This window comes from Salmo salar, chromosome ssa19 (assembly GCF_905237065.1).
Source record: "Salmo salar chromosome ssa19, Ssal_v3.1, whole genome shotgun sequence".
Taxonomy (NCBI): Eukaryota; Metazoa; Chordata; class Actinopteri; order Salmoniformes; family Salmonidae; genus Salmo; species Salmo salar.
This window is the reverse complement of record NC_059460.1, coordinates 58,301,929-58,319,213: the sequence shown is the minus strand read 5'-3', so window position 1 is coordinate 58,319,213 and position 17,285 is coordinate 58,301,929. Positions and strand designations below refer to the sequence as shown.

Sequence of the window (17,285 nt, the reverse complement as noted above, 5' to 3'; positions counted from 1 at the left end):
CTCTCTCTCTCCATCCCACTCTCTCTCTCTCTCTCCATCCCTCTCTCTCTCACTCTATCCCACTCTCTCTCTCTCCATCCCACTCTCTCTCTCTCCATCCCACTCTCTCTCTCTCTCTCCATCCCACTCTCTCTCTCTCTCCATCCCACTCTCTCTCTCTCTCTCCATCCCACTCTCTCTCTCTCCATCCCACTCTCTCTCTCTCTCCATCCCTCTCTCTCTCTCTCCATCCCTCTCTCTCTCTCTCCATCCCACTCTCTCTCTCTCCATCCCACTCTCTCTCTCCATCACTCTCTCTCTCTCTCTCCATCCCTCTCTCTCTCACTCTATCCCACTCTCTCTCTCTCCATCCCACTCTCTCTCTCTCCATCCCACTCTCTCTCTCTCCATCCCACTCTCTCTCTCTCTCCATCCCACTCTCTCTCTCTCTCTCCATCCCTCTCTCTCTCACTCTATCCCACTCTCTCTCTCTCCATCCCACTCTCTCTCTCTCCATCCCACTCTCTCTCTCTCCATCCCACTCTCTCTCTCTCTCCATCCCACTCTCTCTCTCTCTCTCCATCCCTCTCTCTCTCACTCTATCCCACTCTCTCTCTCTCCATCCCACTCTCTCTCTCTCCATCCCACTCTCTCTCTCTCCATCCCACTCTCTCTCTCTCTCCATCCCACTCTCTCTCTCTCTCTCCATCCCTCTCTCTCTCACTCTATCCCACTCTCTCTCTCTCCATCCCACTCTCTCTCTCTCCCTCCCACTCTCTCTCTCTCTCTCCATCCCACTCTCTCTCTCTCTCCATCCCACTCTCTCTCTCTCTCTCCATCCCTCTCTCTCTCACTCTATCCCACTCTCTCTCTCTCTCAATCCCACTCTCTCTCTCTCTCCATCCCACTCTCTCTCTCTCTCTCCATCCCACTCTCTCTCTCTCTCCATCCCACTCTCTCTCTCTCCATCCCACTCTCTCTCTCTCCATCCCACTCTCTCTCTCTCTCCATCCCACTCTCTCTCTCTCTCTCTCTCCATCCCACTCTCTCTCTCTCCATCCCACTCTCTCTCTCTCCATCCCACTCTCTCTCTCTCCATCCCACTCTCTCTCTCTCCATCCCACTCTCTCTCTCTCTCCATCCCACTCTCTCTCTCTCTCCATCCCACTCTCTCTCTCTCTCCATCCCACTCTCTCTCTCTCCATCCCACTCTCTCTCTCTCCATCCCACTCTCTCTCTCCATCCCACTCTCTCTCTCTCTCTCCATCCCACTCTCTCTCTCTCCATCCCTCTCTCTCTCTCTCCATCCCTCTCTCTCTCTCCATCCCACTCTCTCTCTCTCTCTCCATCCCACTCTCTCTCTCTCCATCCCACTCTCTCTCTCTCCATCCCTCTCTCTCTCTCCATCCCACTCTCTCTCTCTCTCCATTCCACTCTCTCTCTCTCTCTCCATCCCACTCTCTCTCTCTCTCCATCCCACTCTCTCTCTCTCCATCCCACTCTCTCTCTCTCTCTCCATCCCACTCTCTCTCTCTCTCCATCCCACTCTCTCTCTCTCCATCCCACTCTCTCTCTCTCTCCATCCCACTCTCTCTCTCTCTCCATCCCACTCTCTCCATCCCACTCTCTCTCTCTCTCTCCATCCCACTCTCTCTCTCTCCATCCCACTCTCTCTCTCTCCATCCCACTCTCTCTCTCTCTCTCCATCCCTCTCTCTCTCTCTCTCTCCATCCCACTCTCTCTCTCTCCATCCCACTCTCTCTCTCTCTCTCCATCCCACTCTCTCTCTCTCTCCATCCCACTCTCTCTCTCTCCATCCCACTCTCTCTCTCTCTCCATCCCACTCTCTCTCTCTCTCCATCCCACTCTCTCTCTCTCTCCATCCCACTCTCTCTCTCTCTCCATCCCACTCTCTCTCTCTCCATCCCACTCTCTCTCTCTCCCCCTAGGGAGAAGGCCAAAGAAAGAGCCCCGCGCTTCTCTGTATGTTTAACCTTTGAAGGGCCCTGCTGAGCAGAGCAAGGCCTGCCACCTGTTCAATATGTGTGTGTGTGTGTGTGTGTGTGTGTGTGTGTGTGTGTGTGTGTGTGTGTGTGTGTGTGTGTGTGTGTGTGTGTGTGTGTGTGTGTGTTGGGGGGAGAGGGCGGGGATAAATCTCCCAAATTTTGATGAGCAGAGACAGCAGTGAGTCGCCATGGGGATGTGCGATTGGGCATTCTCAGGAGTGGATTTGGGTTGTCTCTCTCTCTCTCTCTCCCCCTCTCTCTCCCTCTATTTCTCTCTCGCTCCCCTCTCTCACCCTCTATTTCTCTCCCTACCTCTCCCACTCTCTGGCTTTCTCTCTCTCGGCTTTTCAACACGCCGTCTCCCGCGGCGAATGGGGCCTAGCCTGAGTGGCTCCAGGGCTCCTGTGTGTGTGTGTGCCACACCAAAGGGGTCTCGCCTGGATCTCCCTCCGTCTCCCCCAGTCTCTCCTCAGTCTCCCCCAATCCGCCATATGCCAGCCGCCCGGGGGGGGCGACCCGGCCATTGACTCGGCTGACGACCGCCACCAGTTGGCGGATTCTCTCACGGACCCTGGACGCCGATGCTGGTGCCGGTGGTGCCGGGGTGCTCTAAGTGCCACGGGCGTAATTCTGAGAGGAGGGACTGAGAGGGAGTCCCACATGGGTCCCATGACTCCAGCGTAGACTACCGTCTACCATCCCTAATGTCTTGTGGCTCCTGTCTCCATTGGGCCCCCCAAGAGTCCAAAGTAAAGTCTGAGGCCCCGCCATCCACAGTCAGATAAATAAGGAGGTGCCAGAGTGTTATTGTACCGAGCTGCTAGGGGAAATGAAAGACTAACTGGAATGGATACCATCCCTGGGGTGGTAACACACACACACACACAAGCAGGGAGGCAGGCAGGTAGACAGACAGACAGGCAAGCCTGCTCGCATCTACACACACACACACACACACACACACACACACACACACACACACACACACACACACACACACACACACACACACACAAAGAAGGCAGGCAGGCAAACACTCACATACACACGGTGAGAAAATACAGTAGGTGTGAGAGTGTGAGAGGGTGGCGAAGAGAGGGTGGAGATTGGGTTGGAATGAAGGAAGGAGGGAGAGAGAGAGAGAGAGAGAGGGCAAGTCGAGGGAAGCAGGAGAAAAGATGGGAGAGAGGAATAGGAGGAGGGCGAGAAAGAAGAGATCAGGGGGAAGGGGTGATTGGGTTAGGAAAGAGAGAGAGAATGGGAGAGAGAAAAAGAGAGAGCGAGAGGTAAGGAGGGAGTTGAGGACGGTAGAGGGAGACACAGGAATGGAGGAATAAGAGAAGGCGAGATGAAGGCGAGAAAGAGAGGGGGAATGAGGGGTGGACTAATTAGTTCAGTAATAGAATGTTCAATGTTCAGTACTGCAGGTATAGTTGCCCAGTGTCTCATGATCAGGATCACTTTAAATTGTATTCGATTGGAATGGGAGGAAAGAGAAGAAGAGGGGGTTGATTGCTACCTGAGTCTCTCGTCCCGTGTATCTTGTTTCTCAAACCATTTTCAAATCACAAGCGTACTTTCTCACTCTCCTCTTCTCCCTTCCTCGGACCCGTTCTGTTCACCCCCCCCGCTGTCCTCCCCCTCACTTGCTCTTTAACCCCCCTCGCTCTCTGTCCCTCCTCTTCTCCTCTCTCTCTGTATCTACCCCCACCCCCATCTCTCTGCTGAATTTAGGTTTTGGGTGGAAACCTGAGTGAGTCTGGGACGCAGGACAAGAGGGAGCCAGCCTCATAAATATCCTGGCTGCAGCCACAGCATCCACACTCTGCTCTGCTCTGCTCTGCTCTGCGTGCGCGCGTGTGTGTGTGTGTGTGTGTGTGTGTGTGTGTGTGTGTGTGTGTGTGTGTGTGTGTAAGAAAGAGTCGCCCACTCGCATCCAAATGCAGAGAAGCGGAAATGTGTTCTCCCCTTTACACTGGCCCATCTATTGATGTATAGCATGAGATATCTACGCAAAGCTCATCCCAGAGATTCACAATTTAATGCTGCTAGCAACTATTTTTATTATAAACATTTACAATGAAGATTGAAAAGAAAAATATGCCAAATAATATGGATTCAAGTTAAGTGTTATGTATCTGAATAGTACGCTCAAACCAAATTGTTTTTTTTCATGCAAGAGCAATTTTATTACACAACAATAAAACACAATTCTATAACAATCCAACAACATTATCACAAGGCCATATGTGCATCTAGAACCCGTGGAAGGAGATCTAAGCGAGTCGTTACAGTATTCTCTTCTCCCTAATTTGTCCCTCACGTTTGAACTGACAGCTTTGAGGAGTAGAAGAAAGAAAAAGAAAGGAATATTAAAACAAATTCGAACCAAATGAGTGGGCCAGTGCTCCATCCAAAACCGCTTTACACTTGGGCCCCTCGGGCATCGCCCTGATTTTTTCCACCGAGACTTTGACTTGAGCTTCCTTCTCTTCTATTCCCTTTTGTGCAAAATTCAGAGGAATTAGCACTTGGCATTAGCCTCCTCCTAACAAAATGCTAACCATCACAATCTGTGTGTGTGTGTGTGTGTGTCCACTTACGTAATGTATCTGTATGGAGATAGAGGGAGAAATGGCGTGTGTGTGTGTGTGTGTGCGCGTCTGTGTGTACGTGTGTGTGTGCGTGTGCATGTGTCTAAAAAGAGAGAGAGGGAGAAAGAGTACGCAGGGGGAAAGAATCTGTACCTGTGTTCGAATACCCATAATAACATACTGTATACTACATACTTCATGAGTATATACTACATACTATATAATATTAGTTCATTTTAGTATACTGTAAACAAACTCTCTTTCCAGTTGAGCGAACTAGCGCTTAGCCTGTCTACAGGAAGCTAATGCTGTTGCTATGCAACCTCTTGCTAGCTTGTTAGCATAACAAATGACTAGCGAGACACTTCACAATTTCGGGTGTGTTTCGTAAATTCAAATCTGGAGTGCCAGAGTGCAAAAATTCAGAGGAGCGTACACTGGACGCTCTGGCCGATGAGTAGGGTTGATCCGAGCGAGCGTTCTGACCTCACAACTGCAGTCAAGCACCAAAGTGGCTGTAACGGTGCTGCTGGCAGCAATTTAATTACGCATATTTTTGCTGACGTTTACTGACACTGGCCACATTCAACGGGTGTTGAGCATTCCTAAATCCTTCAGTTATCCGGCGCTCTGGCACACTCTGAAATTGGAGTAAATAGACAGAATTAACAATGTCCATTGAGAACTCGCAACGACTATACCACTTAGCTAAGAATGACGTGAATGATCAAATCAATAAATGTTGGGTAGTTAGTTAGATAGCATTTCATTAATATACTGCCTGGCAAGTTCGATGTATTAGTAGCCAACTAACGTTAGGACAGTAACTAGCTAACATACGGGTACATACTGTAATGCTATGCGGTTTGTAAGGACAGCGTAGCTAACAAATTCTCAGCCAACATAACGTGTAATGTAACTTATTTGAAAAGTAATGACTTTATTACATTGCTTAACATTTTCTTAACATTTGTCATAATAAGTTAAATGAATTTGTATTCCTCTCGTCGGACTTCGGCTCCATATTTTCCGCCATTTTCTTCAAATTTGCCCATGTTTTGAAACCACGCCCATTTTCTGAAGAATTACATTATGGGCCCTAAAAGCACGTAAATAGTGTGCACTGCTTGTATCCTTCATATTTTGGCGAATTTAGTACAACATCCGGGAAATTGTGGCATACTAACTATATCCATACTATGACCAATAAGCATACTGCGTACTCAATTTACGTCACAAATAGTACGGTTAGTGCAGTTAATATGAGTATTCGAACACAGCTTGTGTGTGTGTGTGTGTGTGTGTGTGTGTGTGTGTGTGTGTGTGCGTGCGTGCGTGCGTGTGAGTGAATGTAAATATATTGGTTGGATAAAAGGGTGTCTGTTTCACTTCTGACATCCAAGTAAAGAGGTCATGTGAGTGAGCTGTCAACAGGGAGGAATCCCAGAAGACAGAGAGGCACCGAGCAGAGAAGAAGCCTGGAGAAGAAAGCCTTTGAAATCAGTCAGACCCTAACGCATGGCACACATCCCCCCATGTCCTAATACACAGTTTGAGTTGGTGCCACACTCTTATGCACAGTCTTTAATTGTTTCAGAACAAAGCTATAAAAAAAAACATGATTTATCGGGTGCTGTTTTATCATTACATACACCACACCTCCCCCTGTGAGCGCATTACTCCAGAGCTGTCCAACCTCCACTGGCTCCCCATATGCTCACGCATTGACTTTAAAATCCTGGTTCACACCTACCAAGCTATCCACAACTCTGAACCCAAGTACCTGTCTGACCTCATCCTACCCTGCTGCCCCACACGCACCCTTCGCTCCTCCAGGTCCGTCTACCTTCAGGAGCCCTGCAGCAGACTAAAAACTATGGGTGACAGGGCTTTCAGTTGTGTGGCTCCTCGGCTGTGGAACGCACTTCCAGTCACTGTCAGGGCTGCAGAGCCTCTGGCATCTGGCCTCGTTTCAGCTAAAAACAGAACTGTTCAGAAAAGCTTTCAAGGACCTAGTATGTTAACTCGGTTCTCCTGTCCACCGGATCTGACCACATCTATTTATAGCTTTGATTGTCTGCTTAGAATGTTCTGTGTTTTGGATTGTTTATACTATTATTATTATTATTTTTAAATAAAATACAATTATATTCAAAGCTCTATACAAATGAAATGTATTATTATTATTATTATTATTACTTTAAATCAATGACTCGGTTTTATGCAGCAACTAAGTACCATTCAATCAACAGGGCCCAGGAGAGTGCAGTGATATTCACCTACTGAGATCGGAGGATCCCACAACGGATCCCTCCAGATCCCAATATTGACATTTCACCATTACAATCCTCTGTTGTTTTATCACCTCTGCCTCTTAAAGTCTGAGTGTGTGAAACACTTTTCAGTCGACTGCACTCGTTCAGATTTCATGTGCAATGAGATTTGGCTTAACATAAGAATGTCATGGACATTTCAAAACTGTAATGTTTAAGTACTTCTGTATAGACTTTCCTCTCTGGGCATATTGCAGAGAAATGTTCTGGGAAATAGCGATACTGGATCGGATTCTGGGCTCCAGCCCCTATTGTATTCAGGGATTTGGCACTGCGCTGGAACAGCCTCTCTCCCCCTGAGAGGATATGGAAATAACCCCTTATTAACCAGGCTATACTGGAGCAAGACCAGTGTCCCTTTATAGCCTTAAGTATAAAGTACCAGACATAGAGCATGACTCACGAGGCTGTCTGATCTCTGATGTGTCCGTTTCATCCGACGGAAATGGGACAAAGATGCATGTCTGATAGTGCCTTGAAATATAGACGGTGTACAATGAACAAAGTGGACGTTCATTGTTCACTTACAATATGATTAATATTTTGTATTCTGGGTTAAGATGCACATCTGATCATTCTTTGAAATAGAGATGGTATACTGGACCATAATTGAAGTCCAACGCAAATGTTCCCTTACCTATGTTCTTGGAAGACAAAAACTCTTCCTGTTTGGAACCTAAAAGTGTTCTTCGGCTGTCCCCATAGAATAACTCTTTGAAGAACCCTTTTTGGTTCCAGGTAGAACCCTTTTTTGGATCCATGTAGAACCCTTTCCACATAAGGCTCTACATGGAACCCAAAACAGTTCTACCTCTAATCAAAAAGGGTTCTACCTGGAACAAATCTTCAGTATTTTGGGTCAAGATGGACCTGTGGAGGCCTGATAGTGAGGAAGGAGATTAAAAATGCCCTTAGATAACTGTTGAACCCCCAAACCCCAACACCCCCAACTCGAAATCCGTTCCCCTCCCATCCTCTGGCAACGGCTTTCATTTTGAATCTGCCGCAGGGATGTCAGGGCCGCCCTCAAGCATGATTAATGATGATGGTTTCCTGATAAAACACTTCAATATGTTGTTTCATATCGCCAGCCATAACCATAACCCTTTTCTCCCTCCGCCTCCCCCTTCTCCCTTCTCCCTCCCTCGTCTACGAGTCCCCCTAGAGCTCATTTACTGTGATTACCAATAACAATAACACAACCATTATCTTTTATTATGGCGTTCTCCCAGGACCCAGCCAGCACGCCGACACTTTGATAAAGTTACAAAACAGCTCCTATTTCAACCTTTTGCTTGTTTTCTTGGCTCAGGACGTAGTAAATGCGGCGTTTCTGTTTCCGTCCGAGACGTAAGTACAAATAAATGGCAACAGTCCTGTAAATAGATGATTAAGCTTTGAAATTACCTGAAGCAGTTTTATGGCAGGGCACTGGAAAAGCTTGCCTATAGACACCATGCCTGCTGTTAGATGTAAGTGTCGTCTTACGTTACAGCGTGAGGGCCAAACTTGAGAAGGTTTGTTCTGTGATCAACAGAATACTTCAGCCTCTAGGAAACTAAACCTTATGGAGCCTAGTCATTCATTCCATTTCATGTTCCTTCTACTACAATGGCAGTGGTCAAAACATGATGAGTAGTACTTTCAAATAGTACTAAAGATTATTTGAAAAAATGTCTGAATTTTACAGTCCAGAAAGTACCAGACATGTTAAAGGCCCAGTACAGCCATTTTTATCTCAATATCAAATCATTTCTGGGTAACAATGAAGTACCTAACTGTGATAGTTTTCAATTAAAATGGTCAGAAAGAACCATAAATAGATTCTTAGCAAGGACTGTCTGGGTGTGGTCTGAGCGGGGAAGGGAACAATTATGTTATTGGCAGAGAGGTTTAGAACTCTTTCTTAATGGTCTATTAACTAATTTACCGCTTGGTGATGTCACCAGGCATGCCAAAACTCCATCCCAACAAAACAGACTGAAATGTCTTTTTAAACAGCTATTACACTAAAGGGGTATTATCATCATTTTCACAATTTTACAGTATTATTCCAAACTCATAGTGTGAAAATATATATAACACACAGAAAAATGTCATTTTTGACTACACTGGGCCTTTAACAATTCCGAAAATGCAAGTGCTTAAAGGAAGTTTTCAATAGATGCTACTACTGCACAGATGTTTCCGCCGAGGAAGACAGTGCATTCCAGAGTGGCTACGTTTTATTCCTACTGAGCCGGACTGACCCCGTTTCACCTACAGTAGCATGGCTCATCTGTAACCTTGAACGTCTCCTCTCGGGGTCTCGCATTTATGATGTCACAAAGGCCAGTCGTTCTGGGATTATAACAGTCGCTCTCCCGGAGAAAGTTCTAATCCAGCTGTAGGCTAGTCAACCCCCTCCTCGTAAATGAGTGTGTCCAATCTACCCACTGTGTTTCATTAAGAACAGACCACATCAATCCAGGTCCCTGCGCACCACGCGCTACTTCAGGGAACACGGCCCAGTTAAAGGACCTCACAGCACACCAGTGCTCACAAACTTAACACCAGCCCTGTAGTCGCAGACCACACATCCAGACCTCTAGTCATAGACCACACGTGAGACCTCATGAGACCTCACAGCAGACCGCACCGTAGACCTCACAAAACCTCACCCCTGTCACTCATCAACCAGACACTCGTCCAGTACATACAGTTCAACTCTGATACGTCGAGCACAACAATACAACATTTGGAAAACAGGATATTTGAGTTTTTTGGACCAGATGAATTGGAGTGTTAAAGGAAGTGCTCGATCATGCTAGAGCCTGTTGTAGTAGATCCAATGGTGAAATAGGGGGAAGTAGTGGGGCCAAGAGTGCATAGCAGAAGGTCTGAGGAGAGGATAGATGGATGGACAGACAGAAGGATAGATGGGCCGATGAACAAGAAGACAGGAGGTAGAAGCCGAGGAGAGTGGGAAGGATTCCAATGGGTGGGACAGAACGAGAAAGCAGCCTCGTGATGGAAGGGTTTCAAACTCTTTTCATCGCCTGCCTGAAGACCGGAGCTTTACAAAAGCAAGATGAAGCGGCGCCACTGGAGCAGACTGGCCTGGCGCTCCTCAACGAATCCCAGACGCAGAGACAGAAAAGGACCCCACCCCTACAACTACCCTCCCTAGCCAAACCCACCCAAACTACTCCCAACACAACTCTATATCCCTCTATATCACCCCAATGACTCCAATCATTTCCACTGGATCCCAAAGCTGCCACCAGTTTGCATTTCACCATTCAAATTCTCTGTTGTTTTATCACCTACCTCTCACAGTCTGAGCATGTGACTCTTTTCAATAGTACTGATGGAACTAAGGCAGTTTAGATCTATACTCCAATAAGTTCCTTCCATAATCTCCTTTCTTTCATGCCCACTGATCTGAGGACTTGATTTTTGAGAACACCATAGTAGACACCTAGAGTTTCTTTACCTTTGGGTCGTTCCACCAATTAAGTACCTTTAGGCTAGTGCAACTTAGTATAAAAAAAGAATAATAATAACAACATTTTAACTTCTTTGGGATAGGGGGCAGTATTTTCACGTCCGGATAAAAAAACGTACCCAATTTAATCTGGTTACTACTCCTGCCCAGAAACTAGAATATGCATATAATTAGTAGATTTGGATAGAAAACACTCTACAGTTTCTAAAACTGTTTGAATGGTGTCTGTGAGTATAACATAACTCATATGGCAGGCAAAAACCTGAGAAGATTCCATGCAGGAAGTGCCCTGTCTGACAATTTATTGTCCTTCTGTTGCATCTCTATCGAAATTACAGCATCTGTGCTGTTACGTGACACTTTCTAAGGCTTCCATTGGCTCTCTAAAGCCGCCAGAAAGTGGAATGGGGTGTCTGCTGTCTCTGGGCAAAGTATAGGAGCAGATTTTGTAAGTGGTCAGCCTGGGGACAGTGAGACTGGAGATGCGCGGTCACGAGAACTCAGCATTTTTTTCTTTCTCTCTTTGAATGAATACAACGTTGCCCGGTTGGAATATTATCGCTATTTTACGAGAAAAATAGCATAAAAAAATCATTTTTAACAGCGTTTGACATGCTTCTAAGTACGGTAATGGAATATTTTGAATTTTTTTGTCACGAAATGCACTTGCGCGTTACCCTTCGGATAGTGACCTGAACGCACGAACAAAATGGAGGTATTTGGATATAACTATGGATTATTTGGAACCAAAACAACATTTGTTGTTGAAGTAGAAGTCCTGGGAGTGCATTCTGACGAAGAACAGCATAGGTAATCCAATTTTTCTAATAGTAATTCTGAGTTTAGGCTGCCCCGACGTTGGCGGGTCTGAATAGCTAGCCTTGATGGTCGAGCTATGTACTCAGAATATTGCAAAATGTGCTTTCGCCGAAAAGCTATTTTAAAATCGGACATAGCAATTGCATAAAGGAGTTCTGTATCTATAATTCTTAAAATAATTGTTATGTATTTTGTCAACGTTTATCGTGAGTAATTTAGTAAATTCACCGGAAGTTTTCGGTGGGTATGCTAGTTCTGAACATCACATGCTAATGTAAAAAGCAGTTTTTTGATATAAATATGAACTTGATTGAACAAAACATGCATGTATTGTATAACATAATGTCCTAGGAGTGTCATCTGATGAAGATCATCAAAGGTTAGTGCTGCATTTAGCTGTGGTTTTGGTTTTTGTGACATATATGCTTGCTTTGAAAATGGCTGTGTGATTATTTTTGGCAGGGTACTCTCCTGACATAATCTAATGTTTTGCTTTCGCTGTAAAGCCTTTTTGAAATCGGACAATGTGGTTAGATTAACGAGAGTCTTATCTTTAAAATGGTGTAAAATAGTTGGTTGTTTGAGAAAATTGAATTGTGGTATTTTAGTTGGTTTTGTATTTCGCGCCGTGCGATGCCATTGGCTGTTGGCTAGGGGTTCCGCTGGCGGAACGGGTTCCGCTAGAGGAATGTCTGTCCTCAACAGGTTTTAACATTCTGTCATAAAGAGCACATGTTCAACTTAATACATTTGTGGGATCCTCATGATGATGTGGCAAGTGACACTTTGCTTCTTGTAGTCAAATATCTTGAAAGCTTTACTGCTGACATGCAAAACATTTTGGGACTGTATCAACAGTGGACTAATTTAAAAAATACCGAAGACAGTTTTCCAGTGGAGTTTTCAGAGGAGTTTCCCTTTAAGTGCCAAATAAAGTACCAGGGTTGATTGTAACAGGGTTGAGGATTTAATCTTAAATCAGCCATAAATCCCCTTGTGACAGGGGGAATGAAAGCTTGTTGTGTGCAACAGGGAGGGGCAATTGAATGCAAACTTCACAAAAAAAATCAATTGATAAGACATTTCTAGCCTGTCTATCTATGGGTAACAGGGTTGACGTGTTATGCTCGACTGCTCAGTTTTCCACCACAAAACACCAGTAAATGTACAAAAAGAGTAGAATTAGCTCACCTGCCTTTACACTATGATTTGACGTGTAGATGCTCAATGTTAAAATTGTCCAAGAAGTCACAGAGGATGCACGTCAGATTTATTTAATTTTACATAGTCTATATTAAATGGCACTTTATTTAATATAACAGGCTTTTAAAACGCAATATTGGTGCACAAGTTCTATTTAAAATATCAAAGGGATGCAAAAGATACTCTTTTCGTGGAACGACCTTATTAAAGGTAATGGAGTCATGGAGGCAAGGCTTTAAAATGCAATATTTGTGCACAAATTCCACTTATCAAAGAGACGCAAAAGGTACTCTTTTTGCGGAACGACCCTACTGTATTAATGGTCATGGAGTCATGGAGGCAAGGACAAAGTGAAAATAAGTGTTCCAACACAAGCCATATTTGGTGTGCAGCAAGGTTAGGTCAGTTCCATTTAAATTAAGTCATATCAGGAAGTGAACTGAAATTCCAAATTGTTCTCAAAGAGATTGGTATACAGTAACAAATTATTACAACACAAGCCACGTTCGGTGTATAGTAATACCATGACCCTTACCAGTCCAGACTGAGAGAGCGCCTCCTGTAGGACGGAGGTCTATCCAGTGTAGTCTTCTCAGGTTTGGTCTGCCGCTCTTTTAGGGACAGCCGGTGAGTGAATTTTGATATGCTCGACTCTGGCCTGGATGTGGGAACACAAATACACACAGAGTCAGTATTTAGTCAAAAAAGTAATAAACAGATGAAGCATACATCTCTAATATTATAACTATTCCCTTGAAGGACTATCGCTTTCTGAGAAAGCAGTGATCACTCTCTGTTGGGAAAAAGAAAGTGAGGTCTTCATCTCTCTATATTAGGTTGGCAATGTCCCAGCTCCCCCTATCTGTCTAAATTAAAAACGGAACATTTTCATATTTCTTCTTATTCATCACAGGCTGATTTGATAAGATCCAGCTCTGGTAATATTGCTGTGGTAACAGTATGGGGACCAATCAGTGCTTTAAAAGCAATTTGGCATCAAAGAGTTGTACTCACAAGAGCCCCCTTTATACTTGGTTCTAACATTCTTCCTTTGTCATGATCTTGTCCACATTCTGATTGTGCCAACATTTCTTAGACAGGTGTAGACGACCAAAAGACGCAATGTGAACTGATTTTTATGAGATCTTTTAAGTGTAAACCAGCCAGATCGCTCAAGATTGATTTACAAATTGGACATCTGTCCATGTTTCGACCCCAAACTAGGGGTGGCAGGTAGCTTAGTGGTTAAAGCGTTGGACTAGTAACTCTTAGGTTGCAACGTTGAATCCCTGAGCTGACAAGGTAAAAATCTGTTGTTCTGCCCCTGAACAAGGCAGTTAATCCACTGTTCCTAGGCTGTCATTGAAAATAAGAATTTGTTGGTAACTGACTTGCCTAGTTAAATAAAGGTAAAATGTTGTGAAATGCCTTAAAAATTGGCCACTAGGGGCAACAGTAAGAACTGCCATCAAGTAGGCTGAGGTGGTGGATGGGCCCTAATCCCATGACTATTAAAAACAAGTGTCTACCACTGGGATTGAATGCACAGCCTTTGGATCCACCTAGCAAACCAAAATTGGTTCTGTGAAGCTTCCCAGAGCATTCGTAAGCTCGACGCAACTGTTTTCATAACACAAAAACTGTCCAGTCGTGGTGATAATTCTAGAATGTTTGTATAAAACATTCTCCTGATGTTGCAAGTCTGTTCCTAGAACACATTTAATCTGTTCTTTAAAGGTCCCCAGAATGTTTCATTAGGTTGTGGTAAGAGTCTGGTGAGAACAATGTGAGGACATCAAAAAAAGATACCGTATGTTCCTAAAACACAAAAACTGTCCAGTCGTGGTGATAATTCTAGAATGTTTGTATAAAACATTCTCCTGATGTTGCAAGTCTGTTCCTAGAACACATTTAATCTGTTCTTTAAAGGTCCCCAGAATGTTTCATTAGGTTGTGGTAAGAGTCTGGTGAGAACAATGTGAGGACATCAAAAAAAGATACCGTATGTTCCTAAAACACAAAAACTGTCCAGTCGTGGTGATAATTCTAGAATGTTTGTATAAAATGTTGGGGCCTCACAGGTACTATATTTAAACTAATATAAAGTAATATTCTGTTCATATATTTTCAATTCATTATTTCACACATTGTACCTGTGGGCTGCCCCTCATAAGAGGAAGAAGAAGAAAAAAGAAAGAAAACATTACAAAAGGTACATAACTACAGTATTGATCATTTTGATCATATTATAAAGTTGAAGTGATAATAAATTCAATATATATATATAGATATTTCGACCCCAACCTCGCATTCCATTCCCTCAACCTCACCCAGCAAACATGTCTCCATCCAACCCCCAATAGCCAGAAGGGGGAGCCATGGGAAGCATTGAACTACAGAAATTCAGCCGGGGCAACATATTCATTTTGACAATAGATATTCTGCCGGTTGAAGCTGCAATATGTAACTTTTTGGGCGACCCGACCAAATTCTCAGAGAAATGTTAGTTATAGATCTGTCATTCTCATTGAAAGCAAGTCTAAGAAGCAGTTGATAAGTTCTATGTACGCTATTTCTATTCTTCCCGTTCTTAAGTTTTCTTTGTGCGTTTTTTACTTTTGGTTTTGTACATCAGCTTTAAACAGTTGAAAATATAATGTTTTTGGTTATAGAAAATATATTTCACAGCGGTTTAGATGGTACAATGATTCTGTACACCCGTCAAACTCAACTCTGGACCTCGAAGCCAGGTCCACTGCATTTTTTTCATTGTTGATCTCTAATCAGGGACTGATTTAGACCTGGTGGGTACAATTAATTATCATGTAGAACAGGAAACCAGCAGGTTCCGGACCTCATAGGGTATTGTGCATATTGCACCTTTAAAGCAACTGGGATGTTATTCCATCTACTGAGGTCGAATTGAAATGATTTGAGCACTCTGCTAAAGCTTCTGGCAGAGATATGACCATTCTAGTCTATTCAAGGTTTTTCTGCATCGAGAGATAATACAACCCAATGAGCTGTTGTTTCGGATTAAGCATTTAAGATATGTAATAGTCGACGGGGGTTATACGAGCAGAAATGTTTTTTAACAAAGCCGCTTTGGTCCGTGTGGACCAATTTGGGTATGTCTCGAGACGGGATGACAACATTTTGGAAAACAGTTTAATACGCAATATCTGTGTTTGTCAATGATAGGGGGATATAGTGAGAAGACTGGGTGGCATCCTTACCTTTTGTGCTGTATTCACATCTCTCCCAAATGAAACTTTGTGAACAGCTGTGTTAATCATTTCGAGCAATAGTGGACCGAATTGATTCTACATTTTTCAAATAGACTTTAGGAGTGCCTTTATTCATGCTATCCAATGCCCTTTTAAGTTCATTGAGAGAGATTTGGGCACCCAGTGAGGTGGCTTCCTCTGTTCAGAGAAGATGAGATCTTAATTATTTTAGAAAGTACTTCTTAGTCTGGCTTGGTGTGGATTTACAATCAGATGTGTACAGTTCTTTATAGAAGTGGGAGTATATTTTATTGATTTCTTTGGGTTCGGATAATAATTCTCCCATTTCAGATTCAATAGTCGCTATATTGGCTAATTGATCATTACTGTGTAGCTTGTTGGCCAGTAAACGACTGGGAGGATTACCATGGAAGTAATGATTGAGTAACTCGATGGATGGCAAATTCTGATCTCTGTCTTATCAATAAACTAAGTTCTGTCTTGACTTCGGAAAGAGTAATTGGTGCCATTTTTTGTTACTTTTAGTTGACATGAGTAAGAGTTCCTACTCAGTAATGTTATCAGATGGTAGCCTAACGGTTAGAGCATTGCACCAGTGACCACACTGATCCTCAACGTGGGGAGCCCACAAAAGTGCATCCTCAGTCCCCTCCTGTACTCCCTGTATACACACAACTGCATGGCCTCGCACAGTCCCAACTCCATCATCAAGTTCGCTGACCACACGACAGTAGTAGGCCTGAGTACCAACAACAACGACATGGCCTGCAGAGAGGAGGTATGCACTCTGACGGCGTGGTGCCAGGTAAAACAACCTCTCCCTCAACGTCAGCAAAACAAAGGAGCTGATTGTGGGTTTCAGGAGGAACCAGGCAGGGCACGCCCCCATCCTCGTCAACGGGGCTGCCGTGGAGACGGTCAAAAACGTAAAGTTCCTCTGCAAACACGTCTCAGAGGAGCTTAAATGTTCCAACCACATGGACACTGTGGTGAAGAAGGTACGACAATGACAATTCAACCTCAGGAGACTGAAGAAAATTCGGCCTATCCCCGAGGGCCCTCACAGTGTTCTATAAGAGCACCATCTAAAACTGTCGAGCTGCATCACAGCCTGGTACGGCAACTCCACCACCACTGACCGCAAGGCTCTACAGAGGGTGGTATACTCAGCCAAACACACCATTGGGGGCACATTGCCTGCCCTCCAGGACACCTACAACACCAGGTGTCGCAGGAAGGCCAAGAAGATCATCAAGGAACTCAGCCACCCGAGCCACGGCCCGTTCTCCCTGCTTCCATCATTCAGACGCGGGCAGTATACAGTAGGAGCATCATTGCAAAAACTGTAAGACAAGCCAATAGCTTCTACCCCAACACCATCAGTTGCTGAATAGCCACCACTAGGCAGCTACAGTGGCTTCAGAAAGTATTCACACCCCTTTTTCCACATTTTGTTATGTTACAGCCTGATTTTAAAATGGATTAAATTGAGATGTCTTGTCACGGGCCTATACACAATATCCCATAATGTCAAAGTGGAATTATGTTTTTCGAAATGTTTACAAGTGAATAAAACATGAAAAGGTGAAATGTCTTCAGTCAATAAGTATTCAACC

The 17,285-nt window shown here is 44.3% G+C and overlaps 1 protein-coding gene across 2 annotated transcripts in view; it reads right to left on the bottom strand.

Annotated features, from left to right (window-relative positions):
- Window positions 1–17,285, bottom strand: part of ankfn1b (ankyrin repeat and fibronectin type III domain containing 1b) — a 296,743-nt gene that overhangs the window by 47,876 nt on the left and 231,582 nt on the right. For both annotated transcript variants that reach the window (XM_014158873.2, XM_014158871.2), the window contains one exon: window positions 12,957–13,079. In XM_014158873.2, coding sequence (XP_014014348.2) covers window positions 12,957–13,079 — 123 coding nt within the window. The remainder of the gene's footprint in view (window positions 1–12,956; window positions 13,080–17,285) is intronic.